A 22,725-nucleotide genomic window follows, 5' to 3' on the forward strand; every position below is an offset into this window, starting at 1 on the left:
CAGATCTGCTGTTCAGTACCAGCTTTGTTGCCGGAGCATCTCGGCTTGCTCGGTTTCCAGCAGTGCTCTGAAGCCAGTGGAGAGGAAGAGGGGGTGTCAAACACCTGCTGTGATCTTGCTCCTCAGCTCAAGAAATTGGGAATTTTGTGTGGTACACAGTCACTGCACTATGTGAGCCTCCTTTCCCAGCTGTCCTGAGGATGGAAGGACCTGTGGCTTTTCAGCTCCCTTCCTCTGAGCACTAGCACTGCCCCAACAGACATCTTCTCGGTTTTGCTTTAAGACTTCCATAAGTTGATGCCAAAAAAGGGAAACAAAACTCACACTGCAATTCGTTCTTTGTTTCTGCACTGCAAAGAGTGAAGGAAGTTCCCAGTTGGCCTCGGAGCAGTGATGTGCCACTGCCTCTGCCTTGCCTGGAGTTTCCTTCCCAGGGCAATCACGCACTGAGGCTCAGGCTTTAGATGCACTGAGGGCTTAAGCTCATCGCTCCTTGGTTTTGATGGGCAGTCTTCAGGAGACTGTTACTTTTGTTGTCAGCCGCTGGAGGCTCAAGATGAAACCCATCCGGCACAGAATACCTGCCGGGGCCATCCTGCCCTCAGCTCCTCGTCCCCTGCCCCACAGTGCAAACCACCTGCTCTCACAGCTGCTGTTACCTGCTTCTGCTGGCAACCGTGAACAGGGCTCCCGAGTGATTTACCGCTGCCTTCCTGGGCTCACTCGTGCGAGACCAGTGCTTATAGGCGGTGCAGCCTGGGCTGGGGTAGCCACGAGGCAACACGTGCGTGCCCCAAGGGGCTGCAGTTTTCAGCTTCAGCTCGCTGGAAGGGGTGGGTGTACCACTCCAGGGCCGGAGAGCTGTCCCTGTTGCTACGCAGAGCTCTTGCAAGGGAGCTGTTAAGAAAGGGAGGGGAATTTTTGGTTTCTGACACAGTTTGCTGACAGCGTGATGCACAGCGCATTTCTTTACACCTGGGCCCTATCTCCCGAGTGCCGGGGAAGCGTTACAAATCTGAGCGCACGCACCCAAACCCGCACCTTGCAGAGGATTTACTGAGGGGCACTGCAGCCCTCAGGGCCCGGAGCAGGGACCCGCTGAGGCTTTGGTTGGTCCGTGAGCCACGGGCAGGTCAGGACGGTGCTGTGCCTCAGTACATCAGGGCTGCTCGGCCGCGGTGAGCGCATTCCAGCAGCTCCCGCTCCAGGAATGCAAACTATTTCCCTGGCAGCTCACAGCACTGCACTCGCAGCTCCGCTTATCGCTGGGCAGCGCAGAGCGGAGGAGATCAAGACCTGCCCTCACCCCGTCCTGGGGGTCGGCCCTTCCCCTGCGGGGTTCTCCGCCGTACGGCCGTCTCTCAAACAAAACAGCCCCGTTCCGCTCCGGCCGCAGCCCCCGCGGGCCCCCAGCGGGCAGCGGTGCAACGCGGCCGGACCGCCCCGCCGGCTCCGCCCCGGCCCCCGCCCCCGGAGCGGCGGGCGGGACCGGCAGCGGCGGCAGGCAGCCGGGATCGTGGCTGTGCTGCCGAGAGCTCCGGCCCCGCGCCCTGTGCTTGGAGGGAAAGGGGAACGGGAACGAAGGGAGAAAGAAACTCGATCCCGCCCGGCACAGCGCGGCCACGCGGGCCCCAGCGCGTGGTTGGTGGCAGCCGGATTGCGGGGCAGGATGGACAAGTACGACGACCTGGGCCTGGAGGCCAGCAAGTTCATCGAGGACCTCAACATGTACGAGGCCTCCAAGGATGGGCTGTTTCGGGTGGACAAAGCGGCCGGTAACAACCCGGAGTTCGAGGAGACGCGGCGGGTCTTTGCCACCAAGATGGCCAAGATCCACCTCCAGCAGCAGCAGCAGCAGCAGGAGATGCTGATGGCCACCGCTTCCCTCAACGGTGGGGCCGGGTTGGGCGCACTGCGGCCCGGGCTGCCCGCTCCACACGGTGCCAAGCCGCCCCTGGGCTCGCCCGCCGGCCCCCTGCCCCAGGTGGCAGCTGAGGGCCCTGGCAGCGGGCGGCCGGGCACATGCAGAGCCTTCCCCCTGCCCGGGGAGCCGCAGTCTCCCTGCTCCCAGGCCGGGCAGCGGGGCTGGGAAGCGGAGTCCCGCAGAGACCCTCAGGAGAACGGCGGTGATGTCCGGCGGGGCAGCCAGGGCCAGGAGTTGAAGCCAGCCGGGCAGAGGTCCTCCTCCTCGCAGGTGCGCGGCCCCTCGGGTCCCTCGGATGCTGCGCCTGCGGCCACGCTGCAGCACAGGTCCTCCCTCTCAACCTCTGCGGCACAGCCCAGCTCAGGGTTTTTGGCCCTCACTGAGCCCTGCGGGCCACGAGCCGGTGTGGACGGGCCAACTATGGATGGCGGCCAGCTGTGGTACCAGGGCGGCCCGCGGCCCTTCCCGCCCAGCTCTGCTCCTGGGGGCCCCAGCGTGGACTACCAGCAAGCTGGCATCCACCCCAATCCCACCAGTCATTTTGTAGCCCACGGGCACAACCACCGGCCCAACGGCGGTCCGGGGCTGGGTGCCTCACACCTGGCAGCAGCACGCGGGCCTTTGACTTCAGATGCGCCAAAGCAGCCTTTCAAGGAGGGAACGAGCGGTCTCCATCCTGACGGACGGCACCAGGAAGGCTGTGGCACGGCCAAGGTGAAGTTACCCTGCCAGACCCTCCTGCAGCCGGAGCATGGGCCGTCTGCAGCTGAGCTGAAGCTGGAAGCGCTCACCCAGCGCCTGGAGCAGGAGATGGATGCGCGGCCCAAGGCTGACTACTTCGGTAAGCACAGCTGTGACAGGACGTGGTGTGTGCCTCAGTGTGAGGCGGCTCCTTGCCACGTATGGTAGCAGATTCACACCTTCTCGTTGTGTGTCGACACTGCTGCTGTTGGGTTGTGCTTTTTGGGTTTCTTTCTTTTATCTAACCATTATGCTTCACAGGTACTGCAAACTTACTTGGATGTTGCTTTCTTCTTAGTCCGTAAGTTGTCCATAAGCACAGGTGGTGCTGCAGCAGTGGGAGGACAGTGCTGAGCACCAGCTGGAGCAGTGCCTTTAGAAGCATCCACCGTTACTGGCTGGGAGTTTCTTCTCTTCAGGAGGTTCTTCACAACATTCACCATTCCCCGTGTGCTCAAAGCATGTTACCTGAGCACATTTGGATGGAAAGGAGCCTGCCAAGGAGCAGGATGGTGTCACACCTACATGCCATGTGGGGCAGGAACGTGGCTGGGCCCACAAGAGGCCGTGAGGGCAGCCATGCCCACAGGAGGATGAGCCCTTGTCCTGGAGGCTTCCACATGTGGCTGTGCTTCAGTAGCCCTTGGATGCCGTGACCTGCAAGGGAGCTGCTGCTGGAACGGCCCTGAGGGAGCTGACTGCACACTTGAGGGATCCCTCAGAGAGAAGCTTTGTGGATAGGAAGGTTTCCCATAGTCAGCACATTCCCTGTGCCCCAGGTGTCAGTCCTCATTGGCTCTCAGATGATGAGTGGGTTGCAAATACTTGGGAGGAATAGCTGACTTGTGGACCGAAAGCTCGGGCAGAACAACAAGTTTGTGTTGGTGCTTTGAGACCATTTTCATGCAGAGGTATCGAGGAGAATAGGAGCATCCTACCAAACTGGTTTGGTACCACGGGATGGCAAAAAAGTCATGGCTGAAGTGAGCGTTCCTTTCTCCCTGCCACTGTGTGAGTCAGCAGCAGGGTGGGCGCAGCTGAAGGCACGCTGAGCGTTTAGTTGCAAATTGCATAGTAAGTGTGTTTCTTGGCATCAGGCAGTGCACTCTGCCTGCAGAGGGCTTTTTCTGTGACTGTTTATCTCAGGGCTTGAGATCGAGCTTAGCCTTGTGGCAGACAGATAGGTTTCTGTCCTCTGGCAGAAAAGTTGTGTGCCCTGCTGTGCTACTGGGCTCATTGCAGCCTGGAGGCACGCTCTGGTGCTTTGCACGCTGAGCCAGGAACATGCTGCTCCAAAGAGCTTATGGGTCCTCACTGCATTGCTGCTCCAAGGGGCTGTGTGTGAGCATGGGCTAGGAGAGGAACCTCGTGGGAGACAGTGTGCAAAAACGTGAATATTTTGCTGTTTGCACAGAATGTGCACGGGAACGAAGTGAGAAAGCAGGCGGGTGGAACTGCAGGCTAGATTTATTTGTACTTTTTTTGTCACAAAACAGGTGACAGCAGCAGGGGGAGACTTTTATCTTGCAGGCCGGTTGCAGTGAGGGAGCAGTAATCCTGGCTCCCGGCCATGCTGCTTGGCAGGTCTCTGGCAGCCGGCTCTGCATGGCGCCTGGTGTGTGACAGCAAGCAGAGCCAGGAGCCAGAGGGTGAGGTGTGGGGTGCAGGTGTGCAAGAGCTGGGTGCAATCCTTCCATCACTGCCTTGCCCCTCAGGAGCAGGCAGAATCCCAGCCCAGGGCTTCCGGTGGGAGCCAGCTGGGACAGCATGCACAGCCCACTCCAGGGAGCATCCAGCAAGGAGAGGCGTGTCACTGCCCCCAGCCTGCTGCGACTGCCAGAGCTCCTGACAGAAATCACTGATGCTGAGGTTCCTTCACCCACAGGCAGGCAGGGATACCTTTAGAGCCATAGTGTGAAGCATCATGCTTTGACCAGTGCTCACTTCATATAGCTTAGTTGAAGATCTCCCATCTGATAAAGCCTATCCACGCTGTTGCCGAGAGATTTTCTTAAACAACGCTTATAAATGATTTTCTGGTTATAAATATTTGTTAGGTGTTAAGTTTTGACTTCCTTCCTTATTGCTCACAGCAGAGCTGATGTGCTGCAGGTATGTTAGCAGGGCCTCACGCTCTCTGTTTTGCAGCAGTGCGCTGGGCTGCCCCTCCAGCATCCAGCAGTGATCCTCTTGACACGTACACAAGTTTCTTTCCCTCGGTAGATGCAGAGCTGTAGGTGAGCAGCTGAAGCCCTGTGGAGATTTGGAGCCTTAGAGCATATGGATGGGTGGAATCAGCCACAATGGCTCTGCTGGGAAGCTGTGTGCACAGTGGAGCTGGTGTTGTACATTGTGTGGGGAGGACACCAGAGCCCTCAACGTGGGAGCTCAACTGGGTTTGTTAAGAAAAAGTCTACAGCAAAAGGAAAGAAAAAGGAAGGAGGTCAGACAGAGATCAGTAGATATCCCGGTCAGGATGCTGTTGCAGTGGGGACTGAAAGTCATAAGGAATCTCATTCATTTTGCTCTGGAGTTCATATCATCTCGCACATCGCTGTAAGGTACTTAAAATGTCTCAGGGGAGTTTTGCACTTCACCAGCACTGTGTGCAGTTGAGGTTCAGCACTGCATGCAAAAGCAGGGCCAAAAAATCCCATTTTTCAGCCCTGTGGTTCTTTGGGTGCTTCTTTGCTACTCTGAGTAACGATGTCAGTGATGACAGTGAGCGATGAGGGGACCAGGCTGCCCTGTTTTCCAGGCACTCAGTTTCACACAGGTCTTGAAACCAGCACTGTGGGACGTGGGGTTGCTTGGCAGGGAATAGCAGCTTGCTGAGGCATGCTGTGTGGGAAGGCCACGTCCCCTCCACAGTGACTTGTGCAGAGCTGACGTGGTTAAGGTGAGCCACAGGGAGGTGGCATTGGGTTTTGGAGGTGGTGTGATCTAAAGACAGGAACTGAAAGCATTACGTTGGGTGTGATGTAGGGGAGTCTTTTTCAGCAGGCAGACATAGCAGCACTCAGAGGAAATGCGCTTGAGTCCTGTGGGAACACAAGTCCTCGTGTTGAGCTCTGGGGCTGGGACTGACCTTCTGGACAGACGATGGATAGGTTGGGTGTTTGGTGGCCATTCCCAGCGACCACGCTGCTTGCTTCTGGCAGTGATGGACTCTGGCTCCATGGACACAGGGATGCTGTGCCCTGGGGGCTCGTCGCCTTCCACGTGATGTGTCCGATGTGACAGGGAACAGAGGCTTCTTTGTTGCCTGAGTTGAGCTGCCCGACCAGCAGAAATTGGACTGAAATCAGCAGTTTGCATCCCGTGCCCTTTCCTGATCTGGCTGCCTTTCTGCTGGTGCACTCGAGTGTGAATTTCTGGGCACAGCGCATGTGCTCTGGGCTCACTGCCCCGCTGCTGTGGGAGAAACCTCTTGTTCCTCTCCTATAATGCCACGTGAGCCTGGGGGCCTGATTCTGGGGAGTCTGCTCAAACTGACACTCACGTAAGCATGGTAAAGTAACCAAGGCCTTTCATCCTTTGTCTTTATTTTCTGTGTCTCAGAGGGGCTAAATAGTGGACGGGAGGGTTAAGCAGAAGGTGAAAGAGGGACAGCAGAAGGGAAAGGAGTGTGGGGCAGCCGAGGGGTGGATATGGATATAGGATGTTGGGCAGCCAGAGGATATGGCCAGGCCATCTGTCCCCTTGGGCTGCACACAGCCAGTGCCTGCATTCTACAGCCTCAACAGGATGGGCACAGGATGGATGGAAGGGAGCTCGTTGCTACTCATACACAGAGGACACAAACAGTTTTCTGCAGCAGCTGCTCCCTGGCACGGAGAGGGGAAAAATGCAGGCACTTCCAGCGTGTCGTTTCTCTGGAAATCTTGGTGGATATCATGGAAAGAAGGCTTTAAGCAGCAAAACCTGCAGTTTTTCCGCTCTCAGCACTGTGTTGCTGCAGTCAGAAGGGAGCTGTGTGAGCTGGCCTTTGCTTCTGTGCCGGGGCATTGCACAACTGTCAGGCTGGAGCTGATCCTGAATGCCTGAGAGAGAACACAGGCGTGCAGAAAGCCAAGTTTTTCTTATCTTGTCTTTTTTTTTTTTTTTTTTTGTGGTAATGCTTGCATGATTTATCTCATCTTTCATTGCTGATCGCATTTGCTTTCTTGAAGTGTTCCTTTCAATAAATAACGGAGATAAATCTGCTTGCTTTGAAGAGAGCACGTTCTATAAACCTCATGCCAGCCCATGTGGGGGTGGGCCTGCAGACAGGCCAGCCTTTCCCCTCAGGTCCAACGTGGCCAAAACAGAGCAACTTCTCATCCTCTGCGGCCTCCCTGGAGGCTTTGGTTGGTGTGGGCTCAGGCTCTGGGCACAGTGGGACTCGGGGCAGCACTCCGACAGGGGGAAGAGACTGCAAACCAAACCCAGGCTGCCAGCATGGGTGTTATTTCCAGCTCTGATGAGTCCTTTCTGATTGCTGCGGAGCTTGTGATACCCAAGAGCACCAAAGCTTTACTAACTGCAGCATGACTGAGGATCTCCAAGATGAGGCTGTCCTGTCCATGTGGGCCTATGGGTTGGGAGCCCCATAGCCGCCATATCCCATTGTAAGAGGAGACTGGGACTGAGGACACAGTTTGGATGGCCTCAGTGGCAGCATTTCTCAGATTCCTGACACCTGTGTCACCTACACAGTGTCTGGACCTCAGCTGAGCAATGCAGGGCAGGTGTGGTAACCCTCAAGGCTGAAGCACCCAGCCTGGTGTGAACCAGTGTGCTCCTAAATCCTTCTCCTGACCCCTCTTGCCCTCCCTCTCTTGCAGGAACCTGTGTGAAGTGCAGCAAAGGGGTGTATGGAGCCAACCAGGCGTGCCAGGCCATGGGCAGCCTCTACCACGACAGCTGCTTCACCTGCGGAGCCTGCAGTAAGTAACCCTGCCCGGTGCTTTCTCTCGAGCACAGCCCTGTGATGGGTTCCTCTGGTGAACGTTTTTCTGGTGTAAGGGGGAAAACAAGGATGCAATTACTCATTTGTCTGCCAGCTGGAGGCTGCTGCAGCTGTGTGCCTCTGTGGCAGTGCTCGCTGTTTGTTTTTGAATAGATTCTTGCAAGGCATTTAGGGAAGACGTTTTCAATTGTGCCCGTCTTCTGCTTTCTGGTGTGTGGGGAGGTTATTTTCATTCCTTTGTCTCTCAACTGTAGCCACATTTTCTTATTTATACAAGTGCTTTGTTTCAAAGCGGCAGTAAGTATGTCCCTAACTAGGACTTGGGGCTTTCTGGTGTCCAGGCAGACCTTACAGCCGTTGTGTCCCCAGCCTGCTGCTGGCAGGATGCTCTCTGCACATCGATAGGTACTCACCTCTGCGTGGTGAGCAGCCCAGTTTGCTGTTAGCTGGCCATCCCCTGCTGCCAGAAGACACACACAAAAAAGGAGTTTTGCTATGGAGCTGAGAAACCAGGTCTCTTATTTCAAACAGTGTCTGTGCTTGTAAGATGGTGGTTTTGAGTTTTGTTATGTTTCACCCTCGGGCGTATTTTTAGAAGTGTAGCTGTATATGTGGCAGCAGTAAAAATAATAATAACCCATCTGGTGCTATGTATGTATCAGTTTGGTTTTCCAAGATGAGCTTTTGTGGGATTTTCTCCTGTGTTGTATTTAGAAGTGTAAACTCATCAGGACTGGAAGGCCTGGTGTTTTATTTGGAGCTGGAAAGAGGGATAAATATAGAAAGATGTGTGTGCTCTCTAATAGTAGCTGAACTTTGAACTGCAACTCATTTTCCAGCTGTCCAGCACCAACTGCCCTGCCTAACCTATGCTATCAGTGCAGTGCTTTACAGTCATCTGGCTGAGGGCAAGGAAACTGAAAAGGAAAGGGATGTTAGCACAGGATGGCATTTTCCCTAAAGGGGCAGCAGCAGCAGCTTGCTCCTTTGCCCTTTCTTATGATCTGACTTGAATTCAGCAGAAAGAATCCCTGGCTGCATCTTCAGGGACCTTTCTCCATTTGTGTCCCAGCAGTCTTTGAGCTGCCCTTCCACACAGAGCTCCGGTGGCAAATAATCCAGCAGCAGGTTCCACCTGTCTTGAAATTTCAGAAATCACAGCTATGCAACTGTTGCTTTAGAAATAAATGCTTTGCATCCTCCTTTTGGAGCTGATTTCATTGTCTTGAGCACTACAGAGGTGTTAGTGGTCACTTCTGGTTCTGTATGTTCGGTTAAGAAATAGCTTTCTTTCCTATCTAATGAGGTGTGTTAGAGAGAGCTGCAAAAATAGCTGTATGCTGCTTGTTCCAAAAGGCAACCCTCTCCAGAGCTTTCCAGTGTGAGATGAAATGGTTTGTGCTTCAGGTAAGACCAGGAAGATGGAAAGAAGCCGAGTTGAGCAGCACAGAGCTGAGTTTCCCACTTCTTCAGGAATAACTGAAGCATCTCTGGTCTGAAGCATCTGTGGTCTGATTTTTGGGTGGTCCTGTGTGGAGCCAGCAGTTGATCTCCTCAGTCCTTATGGGTCCCTTCCAGTTTGGAATATTCTATGGGGCTGTGTTGGGGCTTTCAAATAGGAAGATAGCAGCAACAACAACAAAGACTGGAAGGAATAATAACAGCATTTCTCTGAATAGAAAATATTGTGTATCACCATGAGGGAACACTACAGTTTGATCCATGCTCAAGGTCTGCCGTTTTCCACGTGCTTTCAAGCACGTGCTTTTCAGGGCATAGACAGAAATATTTTTCTCCTGTGAATGCTGTGATAAAAAGCGCTTCTTCACTAATGGCCAAAATCCAGAGAGCTGCAGATTGCCAGAAATCTGTTGGGTGTCCTCTGTCCAGGTTGTGCGTTGTGCCTTTGGGGATGTAGTTGCTTCTTCCCTTCCCAGTCCAGCCACTGGCAGTCACACAATAACAAAAATACTATACTGTGCAGATCAAGGAAATGACTTCTCCCCTTCCCTCCCCGCTCCCAGGCGATTTGTTGGTAAAAGAGAAAAGGAAATGTACTTCAAATGCTGCACGTTTCTGAGAGTGTTCCTCCCCTCTTTCCGGCCTCTGCGCTCACTGTTGTGCTGCAGTGCTGTGCTGTTGTGCACTCGGTGCTGGGTTCAGCCTGCTAGCATCTCCTGTGAGTCCTTCCCAGACACAGGATCACAGAATCATGTGAGGGGGAAGGGACCCTTAGAGGCCCTCCAGTCCAACTCCCCTGCAATGAACAGGGACACCTACAGCTACATCAGGTGCTCAGAGCCCCAGCCTGACCTTGAGTGTCTTCAGGGATGGGGCACCCACTGCCTCTCTGGGCAACCTGTGCCAGTGCCTCACCACCCTTATTGTAAAAAGCTTCTTCCTTATGTCCAGTCTAAATCTCCCCTCTTATAGTTTGAAACAACTTCCCCTTGTCCTGTCACAAAGGGCCCTACTAAAGCCCTACCAGAGCCTCCCTCAAGGTGCTGGAGAGCCGTGGGCCCATGTGCATGTCTGCCAGTAGGCCTCTCCACCCGGCCTGCTGTGTTGGTGAAGACGTAGCCAGGCTGAATTGGGCTGTAGCTGCTCTCCTGATGGCTGGGGTGGCACACCGACCTACCCTGTAGTTTTTGAAGCAAGCCCACTATGAGGAATCCCCCCCTGCACAAATTGAAATGATTTCCATCACGGGTAAAGTGCCTTCAGTGCTCTGCACCGTGATGCTGCTGTGGTAAATGTGATGAGATTTTTCTAACTGTCAGAAAAATACACATTCGTCTGGACAGTGTCGCCTGCCTGGCTGCAGAGCACGTCCTGAGAAGCACATGTGGAAACTCTGCTTTCTATCTGAAAAGTAAGTAGTTAGGCTGTGCTCTGAGGGTCAAGTGGAGTTCGTCTTGGACAGCATCCAGTGCAGGCTGCCTTTGAGAAGTGGAGGTTGCTCGTGATTTCAATCCTAAAATCTGTGCTCTGGTGAAACACTGAACATCTCCCCTCTGATAAATAAAATACACCATATTACCAATTAAGGTAAAGCATATTGTCCTCTAGATATTTATATCTGCCGTCTTGCTGTTTTCATTTTAGCAAGGATTTCTAATTTTGCTCACTGTTGGGTTTGTGTCCAGATGGTGCCACAGAAAGCTGAGTGGATCTGAAGGGGTGGGTGCTCTGATACCTCCTGCACCCTCTGCTTCCTGATACATGTATGTTCAGAGATAAATGGTAGAGGAGAACAATCGGTGGAGCAGAGCTACACATATGCTACAGGGTTCAGTTGTCAGGAAAAAAATGGACTGTATTATCTGAACCACTGGCATGTAATGCAGAAAAATTGGCGTAGAGGTCAAAACAACAGATTTAGAATTATTACTTTGGCATGAAAGTCTCGTTTATCTTCTTGTTTGTTACAGGGCAGGCACACAAACAAGGCAGCTTTCTGTGGTGGGGGAGAGGGAAAAAATATGGTCTCTCTGCTGCTCTGGCAATGATATACCTGCCTTATGTGAAGGCTGTGAAAGTAGATTCAAAAGACATCCTCAGAAATCAGACAGCTGTTTTCTGCAGGTTTGAGGTGTCTGCTTGCATTTCACTTATCTTTCAGTTTGTTAGACAAACATTTTGGTTTGTTGCACATTAACCTTTCGAGATTCTCAGTAGTCACTCAGAACAGCAAAGAACACAGGTATTTCTAGGTGTTTGTTATTTAGTTAGTAAGGAGCTCTTAAATGATGTCATTTAACTTGTGTTGCTTTAGCACTTCTTTCTAGGACTCAGGCAGGCTCTGATTCAACAGCTCCAGCTCTGCTCCCCACGCACCTGGGAGCATGTGGTTCTTGTGCTCACGCTGCTGGGTCCTCAGAGGAAATCTGAAAGCTAAAAAAGTGCAAGGGAAGTGTCAGAGATGACTACGAAGGAAATCAGTAGGCGAGCACGGAAGTCAGAAAGAAAGAACTGATTGCAAGGTGACCTGAGCGAGGGTTTGACATTCAACTGCAGAAAGAGAACCTGCAGCAGAACCAGGTTTTGTCCCCTTGCTGCAGAGAGCTGGAGATCTGCACGTTGCCACATTACAGGGTTCGACCTTTGGTGTGTCTGCATGACTTTTACTTAAGCTCAGATCTCTGCTGATGTCTGTGTAAGGGTAACTGGCTGCTGTTCCAGCGGCAGAGTTGGAAATAACACCAGCTGGCTGTCTCTTACTACATTTCACAATGTACTTGTGTTTAGAGGTATCAAGGGTCATTCACTAAACAAGGTAGTAAAGGTATTGTGGCAGTTTAACCGCAAATGCTGCCCTCTGCTTGGGCTAATTAGTCATGCAGCAGTGATAATTAAGCTTAGCTACGTGGAGCTGCGCAGCTGCTGGTATCTTTGGGCTCATGACGTTGTGTGAGCCTGCCCTGTGCAGCTCCTGGAACAGCAAGGCCAAGGTGTTCTTTGGAAAGAGTAAATACTGCTGTGAGCAAGTGCAGAGTAATCCTGGGCAGACAGACTGACAGCCCTGGGAAGTGAGTTCCCCTCAGCCTGTGCTTATCTTCAGATGCCAAGGCATGGGCACAACTTGCTGCCTGTTTCTGGCTTCGAACACAAAACCACCGCGCTGATCGGCAAGCGTGAGAGGTGTGCGGGCCTTCAAAGCAGGGAGTGTTCAGAGCTGCCAGGAATCCTCCCTCGGCATCCCTTTAATAAAATGATCGTGTGATAGGCCGTGCAGGAAATGATGCACTTTTTTAGCAGGAGTAATCTCAGAAGAGATTCAGGCTGTACAGGCTGTTGGGAGACAGAGCAGCATCAGCGCGTTTTTCCGCTCCAGTCTGAATGCTGCTTTGTTCTTACTGACTTTCTGTCTTTGGGCTCAGCTCGCTGGTGAGAACCCCTGTGGTGCGGCAGCCACGCTCGCTGTGCAGGAGAAAATCCAGGGCAGCTGTCGTGGCAGAGCAGTGCTATGTGTTCGTCCTCTGGCCAGATCCCAGAGCAGCGCTGCTGTGAGCGCTCAACACGGCCCTGGGGTGCCCAGCAGATATCTTAAAAACACTGCTTTTTGTTAACAGGCTTAAGGTTGGTTGTGCCGTGCCATAAGGATTTAGGTGTGATGGGACAGAGTGCTAGATGATCTACTCCAGGCTCCCCTCACCCATGGAAGCTTGGATGTGATGATCTTTCGAGGTCCTTTCCCACCTGGGTTGCTACAATTCTAGGATTATAGGACATTCCTCATAATGTTTTAAGCAGTATCTATGGGTAACTTGCTAGGTGCTGTCTCAGGTTGCACTGTGGCCTTCTGTAATTTGAAAAATTGTTTTCTTGTCTAGCTTTGATGCAAAGTTACTTCTAGAGTCAGAGAGTGAAGCAGTGCTTTTAATTCTGGAGGGGTTTCTGCTGTGACCACTAGTGATGCTGGCATCGAGCGTAGTACATAGGGGAAGACATAACGTTCCCACCTCAAAACCTTGTCCAGACATGACTTCAGTTTCTCCCTGCCTCCTACCTGCCTGCATAGAATCACAGAACCATTAAGGCTGGAAAAGACCACTAAGGTCACTTCGTCCAACCATCAACCCACCCCCACCACACTCACTGACCGCTGTCCCTCAGTGCTGCATCCACACGGCTGTTGAACACCTACAGGGATGGTGACTGCACCACCTCCCTGTCCAGCCCTGTGCAGCCTGTGCCCCACTGCTCCTATGGAGAAGAAATTCTTCCTAATACCCAACCTGAACCTCCCCTGGAGGTTGGAACTGTAGGCCATTCCCTAACGCTGTTACCTGGAGAAGAGGCCGATCCCCTCCCTCACCACAGCCTCCTTTCAGGCAGCTGTAGAGAGCAATCAGGTCTCCCCTGAGCCTCCTCTTCTCCAGACTGAACAATCCCAGCTCACTCAGCTGCTCCCCATCAGACTTGTGCTCCAGATCCCTCACAGCTCTGTTGCCCTTCTCTGGACACACTCCAGGGCCTCAATGTCCTTGTTGCATTGAGGGGCCCAAAACTGAACACAGAACTCGAGGTGCAGCCTCACCAGTGAGGAGTACAGAGGGCCTATCACCTCTGCATCTTGCAAAGGGCATTGGTGGCGAGGTAGAGGCTGCCCACCTCTTTCCTGTATGTGCTGGAGCACTTTGAGGGCAGTCCTTTGGTGCAGGGCTGGGAGGAGAGCACTGCCTGCTGTCCAGTGCATCATTACATGCATTGAGAGCAATCTCACTTTCAGACACAGGTTTGTGACCTCCATTCTCCTAATAAATAATAGAAAAGCAACTTCTGAAGAGGAGGTGCAGTTCAGCTCCCCAGTAAGCAAATGAAGGATCGCCCAGCATCCTCCCTTAGCCATTGCAAGTCCCTGGTAAAGGGTGCATCCCTGTGCATCTTTAGAAGCTGTCAGCTGAGGAAATGATGGACAAAAGCACTGACATCCTGTCAGTGGAGCCCTGTGCTATCCTGTGGTCAGCTGCTAAGTCAAGTGTGTTTGTTTTAGCATGAAAACATTGGTGACTAAGCTTGTAGAGTTCTGAAATCGGTGCTGAAATGATCTTGAGGCCACGCTGGAGGCCCTGCAGCTAGGTAGGTCAGGTCAAGGGGGAGCAGAGCCTAAAAGCAGCTCAGACTTCCTGTTGGGGAAGGGGGTGGGTGAGAGGGTTGAAATGCTGAAGAATTATGTCTGATTTCTTTCAATGAGAGATTAGCTAAGTTCAGGAGGAAGTGAAAGTGAAATGCAGTCTGGAGCTGGCAATTTAGGACGTGTATTAGAGCAATTGCTCCTGATAAAGAGAAATCATGCCCTAGTTAGTGTTCCTAGGTGTGCCAAAGGACTGTGCTTCGTGTTGATCACAGGACTGCACAGCTCTGGCTGTGGTGGCTTCCCCAAAGGCCTGTTGCCGTCACTCCAGACCTTTGAATGTCACCAGGTTAAAAATACACCGGGTGCAGAAAGCCACGTAAATGCTTCTTTTGTCACCATAGAGGAATGGCACAGCCGCAGCGATCCAGGCTTCAGCTGCTGTGCTGGATGAGCACTGCTCACACACCGGTCGGGGCTGCAGCCCGAAGCTACGCCCGCATCCTACAGCTCCGTGTGCGTTTCCCCTCACCACTGCCCGCTTGTCTTTAAGGAGAGATGTTGCCTACAGGTGGGAAGGCACTTGGGAAGATCACTGGAGCCCATGCTACCACAAAATTTAAGATCAAAATTACATATTTCTGAGTTTACTGCCAAAAGTTGGGGCTGCTTTGGAGCCTCGGTTTCCCATATAACACTGAGTCGTTTCCTGGCCACAGGGCGCCCTCTGGTGTTGACAGCAGATGGCAAAGGTTTTCGTTTAGTGAAGGAACTCTGGCTTCTCCCTTTTTTTAGTGTTCAGCAGCCAGGGTGATTATTGGTCGAAGGCTGCCACACAATCCTAAAGTACAAAGAGGTGAATCCAGACCTTGTGTCTTCCACATCTGCAGACCAAGCCAGCCAAGGCTCCCATTTAGGAATAGCAGTGGGAGCCATATTACCATAGTTACGTGGAACTGAAAACAGAATGCAGATGTAAAGCACAAACACAAAAGCTACAGTAAATATAAATCTTCCCCACATGTAGGGTCCTGTCCTGCAAAACTGTCATCTTGTCTCTGTTAGGGCATTCTTGGAGGTGGAGGCTCTGCCCCAGCTGTAGGGCTTCTGTGCTGTGACATCCTTGCTGCCAATCGTTCCTCAGTTATCGCTTCTCAGTACCCAATTTTTGCTCACATTTTCTCCATGCTCTCTACTGACCTCTCTCTTCTGCCTGTGTTTTTTTTTTTTTTTCCTTAGGTCGGAAGCTGAGAGGAAAAGCCTTTTATTTTGTCAATGGAAAGGTGTTCTGTGAGGAAGATTTCCTGGTAAGCACACAGCTGACCCTTCTGCTCCCACATGTCTCAGCCTCCGTGGGTGATGCACAGCCTTTCTCCTTGGTGGCTCCTCCTGCATTTTGCACAGCTCCTGTACAGCCTGGCCCTTCTCACCTGCTTATCCACAGACCAGCTTGAGCAAGTTGTCCAGCTCTGAGACGTGGTGGCTGCCCACATGTGGCACTGCAAGTAGCTGAGTGGTAGGCCATGCTGTCACAGTGCAGAACCTGTAGCAAAGCTGGAGCTTCTTGGGGTGGCTTCTTCAGTGTGTCTTCGTTACCATTCCTTGGAGTCAGGAGCAAGATGAATGGCTACAGAGGAATAAATGAGGGAGTTTCCTTTCCCAGTGACAGTCAGTGCTTTACTTCTAGCTCTAATGGACCTAGAAAGGTATAATCAGAGCTAGAATTTAGCAAGTCTTGTGAAATGAGCATGTGATAAGCACAGTTAAGCTCCTGGTTTGTAGATTGCTATATAGCTAAATAAAGAATTAAGTCTTAGGAATAAGTGACTTATTTGGATCTGCATTTATACTGTTTGCTTATATGCTAAAATAAACTTAGGACTTGAAAGTTACAGGACCACGTACTCCTTCTGAGCACTGCATGTCCAGTGTCCTAATAGAATATTCCATCCACAGCTTCCCCTATGAAAAAAAAGAATAGTGGAAAGTTTAGTTTGTGTAAGGAGTACAGGAAAAAGACAAGCAGATAATGCACTACGATATGCTATTGCTTCTGCTCTACTAGCCTTGTGAAATGTTAAGCCACTTCTTTTTTGTCCTTGCAGTACTCTGGTTTCCAGCAGTCAGCTGACAGGTGTTTCATTTGTGGTCATTTGATAATGGACATGGTAAGTGATAATTGCTTTAGGTAGAAAAATCCCACAGCTTTTTAGAAGAATGCACCGACAGCAAAACATTTTGATAACTGGTACTGTCAGCTGTCATTTGCTGGTCTGCCTACTGTGGGGTGGGTAGCAGAAAGAAAATCTGCTAAGCCTTTTGTTGGCTTTTGTGGGGAAGCGAAGCTGGCTCTCTTAACTGAGACTCCACAAATTGCTTTCTTACCCATGCTAATAATTCACTTCTAGGCAATCCGTACTGATGCCAGCTGCCCTTTCTATTCCTGTTAACTCATTCTTTAGAAGAGGTGAAAAAAAAAGACACAGCACTGTTGATGAACACGCAGCAGTGTCTGATGCAAAGCTGTGAGCGTGTTATTTCACCTTTGTTGACTGTTCACGTGCTTCTTCCTCATCTCTTGGTTTGTTGCAGATCCTGCAGGCTCTGGGGAAGTCCTATCATCCAGGCTGCTTCCGATGTGTGGTCTGCAACGAGTGTCTGGATGGTGTGCCATTCACTGTCGACACTGAAAACAAAATCTACTGTGTCAGAGATTATCACAAGTAAGAACAAAACAACATCAGAGGAGACACGATCACCAAGCCTCTAATTCAGCTAATTTCAGCTAATTAAGAAGTATAAATCAGTGAAACAGATACAGGATTAGAAGCCAGGAGTTTGAAGATGGGGTTAGACCCAAAGAGTTCCCAATGCCTCTCCTCTTGCCCTGTTGACTTGCCGTGTAACTCTGGGGAAGTCACTTAACCCCCAGGCTTAAGCTTCACCTTCTGCAAAGCAGAGAGTGTTTAGTGGTCTCTGAGGCAGGTGAGAAATAGTGCTTGTGAAGTATTCTGTGATGCAAGACATTAGTCTGCTCTGAAGGAAGACTGTGAGAAGTCAACGCAAACTGCAGGGCTGAGTTTCAAAGAATGTTTTTAGAAATCACCACTGAACATGCAAAGCAAACTTTATCCAGCTTTAAATTAAATTACTAATGAATCCACTTGAAAAACCACTTGTCATTTAGACAGTAAAATAGAAGAGCTCTGCTCTTAGCTGGTAGTTACGGGATTAAAGCAGCATACATTTTGAGTGTCTGGCTATCATGCTTCTGTTTTCTGCATGGACAGATACCTAAGTGTTGCTTAAGCAGTCCCTGGAATTGTTTTATATTGTATTTCATGTGCCACTGTTGTTCTGAAATTATATGTATTTCCCTGTGACTTAATTTACTTACTACCAGGCCCTGAGGAATCTAGCAGTCCCTTAGTGTTTTCCCTGAAATGTCCTACTCTGATGCAAGGCAGCTCATTCTTTTTCTGTGCTTTTTTGAAGCTAGTTCTGCTCACTCCTCATTCTCTCTTCCAAATTTCTTAATAACAGCCAGGAATTTTATAGTGTTGGTTTGGTTTGGTTTGGTTTGGTTGTATTTTTTTTTTACTGGCACTAAATGTAAAACCTCCTTTTGCTTGCCTGAGCAGCATGTGCCAAGCATTACTTATAATCAATCCTAATTGAATTTGTGATCTTGAGATGTTAAGCTTTCCTGTGGATAAATTATTTACAGCTCTAGCTTTTTGTCTTTATCACCAACAGCAGACAGGCTACTCTTTTAATGTTGAAGTCTAATTTGCCTTCAATTTCTCATTCCTCTTGCAGAGTTTTAGCTCCAAAGTGTGCAGCCTGTGGGCTTCCCATTCTGCCCTCTGAGGTGAGAGACATTTATTACTTATCCCCTTTGGGGAGAAAGCATTATGTCTCAGGTCCTGCTGTCTTCCACTCTTGACCCCATGTCAAGATGAGTGTCGTTGAGGATGGGGAGAGACAGCTGCTTCCACTGGAGTGCTGCGTTTTGACCTAAGCTCATACACAGCCTTTGAGATGTGACCCTTCCTTTGCTTGATAACAGAGCTTATCTCCTGCACTATTACACTGCTGTAAACATTGTGCAGGGCTACCATTCCTTCACATCTGAAAACGGGGGTGGTACTCATGTGCTCGCCCCCTGGGGCTAACTCATTGTCACATTTGGAGGAGATGGGTCTTTGCCAAAGCCAATTTAAAGTGCTGAGAAATGGGATATGTTGAAGCTATCCTGTCATCGGTGCGTGTTTTAGGATAGATGTGACTCAGAAGCAGAGAGGACTGTACATTTCTGATGTTACGCTTTAGAGGATATCAGCAGTCAACCAGTGATGAAGCTTTAGTGTAAAAATAACTGTAGGTGGCAGGATTTATTTGTGATTTCCAACCAACGGCCAAAATGCATTTGTTCAGCACTGATACTGTTACAAGAAGCAATCTGCAGAGTGCGTGTGTCTAATCCTCCCGTAATCCTCTGTCATTTCTTCTCATTTGCTTCAATGCTTACAGGGGTCTGATGAGACCATTCGGGTTGTGTCTATGGACAAGGATTACCATGTGGAATGTTATCACTGCGAGGTAGGTCAGCAGCTTTCCAGGGGAGTAATGGGTGCTTAAAAGCAATAATAACGTGAGTTTTTTAAATCTCCTCCCTTCCAGTGGCAGTATATAAACAATTCAGACCTTGCACTCTGAACTCCCTTAATATTAGTGGCTGACAAAAGTCCAATTCCCAGTTCACTTGCTATCCAGTTTATTTGTTCATGAAGGAGGCGTAGTGAATCGTTAAGGTTCTGTGGCTGCTTTCTGGAAGCCCTGAGCTCCAGGTCACGTTAGTGTATCTGGTTTCCAGGCCACACTGTTCAGAAATGCTAAGGTGATGAGTGATCCTGCCCGGTGTAAGTTATCTTCATTTATGAATGAAATGAATGTGTGCTCAGGGAGGATATATGGCTGCCACAAAAATCTCAAGAGATGTGAGCTCTTAAATATTCATGGAGGACTTCCCAGAGAGCTTCCACACTTACGTAGTGTGAATTAAAGTATGTACATGTCTTCTATCATTGTGCTCATAATGCAGTGGAAAGAGACCCTGACTCTGCAGGTGAATTTCACATCAGTACTGCTGCAATTAATTTAATGCAAAGTGGCGAATCCTACCTGAGAGTGTAAGGAAACATGAGCAGGTCTAAAACATATAGGGATGCAACTCACCATGGGATCAAGCTTATTCAGTAAAACTACTTAAGACCTTTGTGTACAAGGCTGCCCTTCAAAAAGCCTACGTCGGGTGCTTTCCTGCTCCTGACAAATACTAAACTTATTAAGAGGGAGCTGCTGGCGAGGAGCTCCTGTCCTTGTCACAACATTCTCCTGCAAGCCAGACCCCAGCTGACACTGGGAGATAAACACAGTCTAATTAAATTTGCATGACCTCTCTCTGCAGGACTGTGGGATGGAACTGAACGACGAAGATGGGCATCGCTGTTACCCTCTAGATGACCATTTGCTTTGTCACTCCTGTCATCTGAAACACATAGAGAATGGCACGACCCCAGCAGCTGTGTACCAGCATCGCTACTAGCCAGCGTGGCTGACAGCTGGGAGCCCTGACAGACCATTTGTGATGTGATCGCCCTCTCCCCACCCTCAGTTGATTTCCTGTGCATGTTTTTCTCCAATCGGCAGTTTTCCTGTGAGAGGATATGAGAGATTTTTGCTGCATTCACAGAGTCTGTATGCATTTGAGTTCCAGCTGTACCAAACTCTGTCTACTTGACCAGGAATGTGGCATGTTATCTAAACTGATTGGTTTACTCTTATGTGCCTTTCTCTGCTACTTGGAGATTCCTTTGGGCTCATTTTGGAAGATTCTTCAGTGAAAGCACAACTTGCTGTCGTGTCAACGAACTCAGATCATGCCATGCACAATTGAAAAACCAGAGGCTGGCTTGCCTGCCTGCTGGGAATGTTCCATCTGTCTCCTGAATGATTCCTGACAAGCACATTTCATCACATTCTCTGAAGGACATCCAATTATTAATACGAGGTTTTAGACACACTCTCTTAGTAATGCTTTAGAAAAAGAAAATAAAGGAGTCTGCGCAAAACAGCGTGCTAAGACCTCCCAGTGAATGCCTGTAACTCTGGTATATCAAGGCTGTCTGTCAAAGCACCAACTCTCCAAGCACAACCCAGGCATGCTAGCTAGCAGCTGGAGACAATATCCCATTTTGAACAGTCAAGAAACTGGAACAAGCTGGGCTAAGCTACTGTGGTGACTGGATGCGAGCTGCTGCTAGAACGTCACAGCAATACACAGGGGCCCATCTGCTTTGTCACAGTGTGAATAGAGGATTATGTTTGGAAAGATTGGGATGCTAGTAGTATGGGTGAGAGGGAAATCCATCGTTATTCTTGCTTGCAGAGCTCACTTTGGAAAAGAAGTTCTCCATGTACAGATATTTGTCTGATGTTTTTCCCCACAGCTCAGCCCCTGCCTGGCCACTCCTTACTGTTTACCCAGCACAAAGCCATCTTATAGTGGTGCTTATTTAGAGCTCTGGGAACAAACTCAAGATCATTCTAAAAGCTTTGTTATAGTGGGATTTAGAGTCCAGCTCCACAACCTACTCGCCATAGTCCAGCCACTGGTATAAATGGATTGGCTCACATGAATAATTCTGGCTTATCTGAGCGAGGGACCAGAGAGTTTGGCTCTTCTTTTTCTGTTCTGTTAAGAAAGCAAAGTGGCACTGAGACTCTAGAAATGAGCTCTTGCTGAGAACCCACCGTGGTTCAACCCTACATCTTTTCCCATAGCACAAATGTAGCTAGACAGGTGCTTGAACTTCACAGCATGTTATCAGGGCACCTTGAGTACCCATCTGGAGCAGTACCTCAAGTTTTCAAAGTAGTCCTTCAGGGAAGCAGGGTAGGCTTGCCTTTTTTCACTGCTGGGTGAAACCTCTTTTTTCAACCTGACACTGCCACTGCAGGACAGAGGGCTCTGTCGCATGAAACTCTGGCTGCAGATTGCCTCACCCTCTCTCTGCTCTGGCTTGTGGACCTGGTGCCTGGATGCAGGGTTATCCTTTACCCCTGCCATCATGGGGCTTTTCTCCCCAGCTCCTAGACACCTCAGCAGCCCTTTTGTTGTTGTCTCTGCCAGTGCTGATAAATGCTGTGCTTCTCTGTTTGGAGTAGTGCAAGGTGCTGTGCTAAGGATTAAACAGAGGTACGAGCATTTGCTTTAATACGGAGATTGGTGGCCTGCTAGCACCCTCCTACACATCTGCATCACCTTATCTCCTCTGAAATGCAAACATCCAGCTTTGGCCTGAAACTGCTGCAAGGCCAAGGAGCTGGAAGGTCTTGGTCATCTTTGCTGGCTAAGATGCTTCTTGGGATGCCAGCTGTGGGCAGCTGGGCTCTGCGGCTCCATTCCTCCAGCGGACTTGCACCCCCTCACTGAGTGACCAAAAGCCCACAGTGGATATGAGCTCCCTAGAGCCTTCGTCAGGGGCTCCAGATGCTTGGATGCTGTCTCTGAGGTCAGCTGCTGCACAGCTGATGCTCTGGCTAGCTCTTCATTTCGGGAGCATGTTCTTAACACGTATTTTCTGGCCTTCATTTTGGGAAGATCTGAAAACAAAGGCAGGAGTGATTTTTTCTTTCTCAACAGTGGTTTGAAATACCATCTCACTCTTCCAGCCCTTCCCATGCTCCTAAAATAAGCGGGAAGAAAGGAGAATTAGAGAAATTAAACATTGTCCTTTGCAGGAAGCCCCAGCTGATGGTTTGCAGTGAGCTATCTCGCAGGAGCCTCCTGCAAAGCAGTGGAAAGTTTGGCCTCTGCTTTCACACAGTGTCTGGTTACTTCTGACAGCCTCCCTGTGCTCCTCAGCACCAGGGAAATGTAAGCTGTCCTACTTTCAGGTTTGAGGTCCTGTGTAAATTATTAAGTGTGAATGCTCTCCTTCCATGTATTTACTAAGTGCTGGAAATGACAATGTGAAGCTGTTGAAAACCGAGTGTCTGAGTTTGTGGTTCTGAAATATACTGCGCTGCCTTCCTCACCTGTGTGCCTTATCTTGTTCTGCTTTTACGTGTGAGGACTTGAATTGGTTGGAGCTCCGAGTTATCCCTTCCTCCTCCTGTGGGTGTCACAGCCAATGCCATGTCCCCTGTTTGTCAGCACGGTGGAGTGCTGGGCCAGGAGAAGTCCTTTCCATGCCCGACCTCACCGATAGCACTGGGCCTTCTGCTGTGGTCATTTTGGCAAGAAAACGAGATCAATACATGATTGGGCCATTTGGAACAGTTCCAGCTTGAAGCTCCTTCTAAAGAAGAGTCTCAAAAAACATATGTTAAATTCTGCCTGCCACCTGGCTACTTGGGGTTTGCTATTCACATGAATCTTGTCTTTTTATTTATTAAGATACCAAAATGTGCTAGTCTGGCAATTGATTCCTACGGCAGCTTGCCCTTTGGACTTGTTTTAGGGGA

General features: G+C 50.2%; 1 protein-coding gene across 1 annotated transcript; it reads left to right on the plus strand.

Moving 5' to 3' along the window:
- The first annotated feature begins 1,582 nt into the window (after nucleotides 1-1,582).
- LIMD1 (LIM domain containing 1) lies at nucleotides 1,583-21,611 on the plus strand. Its single transcript, XM_065753730.1, has 8 exons — nucleotides 1,583-2,765; nucleotides 7,492-7,593; nucleotides 15,433-15,500; nucleotides 16,299-16,361; nucleotides 16,786-16,916; nucleotides 18,013-18,064; nucleotides 18,727-18,795; nucleotides 19,664-21,611. Exons 1-8 carry the CDS (start codon nucleotides 1,670-1,672, stop codon nucleotides 19,799-19,801), a joined length of 1,719 nt encoding a protein of 572 aa, XP_065609802.1. The 5' UTR covers nucleotides 1,583-1,669; the 3' UTR covers nucleotides 19,802-21,611.
- The last annotated feature ends 1,114 nt before the right edge of the window (nucleotides 21,612-22,725 follow it).

The sequence above is a fragment of the Cyrtonyx montezumae genome, unplaced genomic scaffold (assembly GCF_038088225.1).
Source record: "Cyrtonyx montezumae isolate F1298 unplaced genomic scaffold, pur_monq_1.0 scaffold_8, whole genome shotgun sequence".
In the NCBI taxonomy this organism is placed as follows: Eukaryota; Metazoa; Chordata; class Aves; order Galliformes; family Odontophoridae; genus Cyrtonyx; species Cyrtonyx montezumae.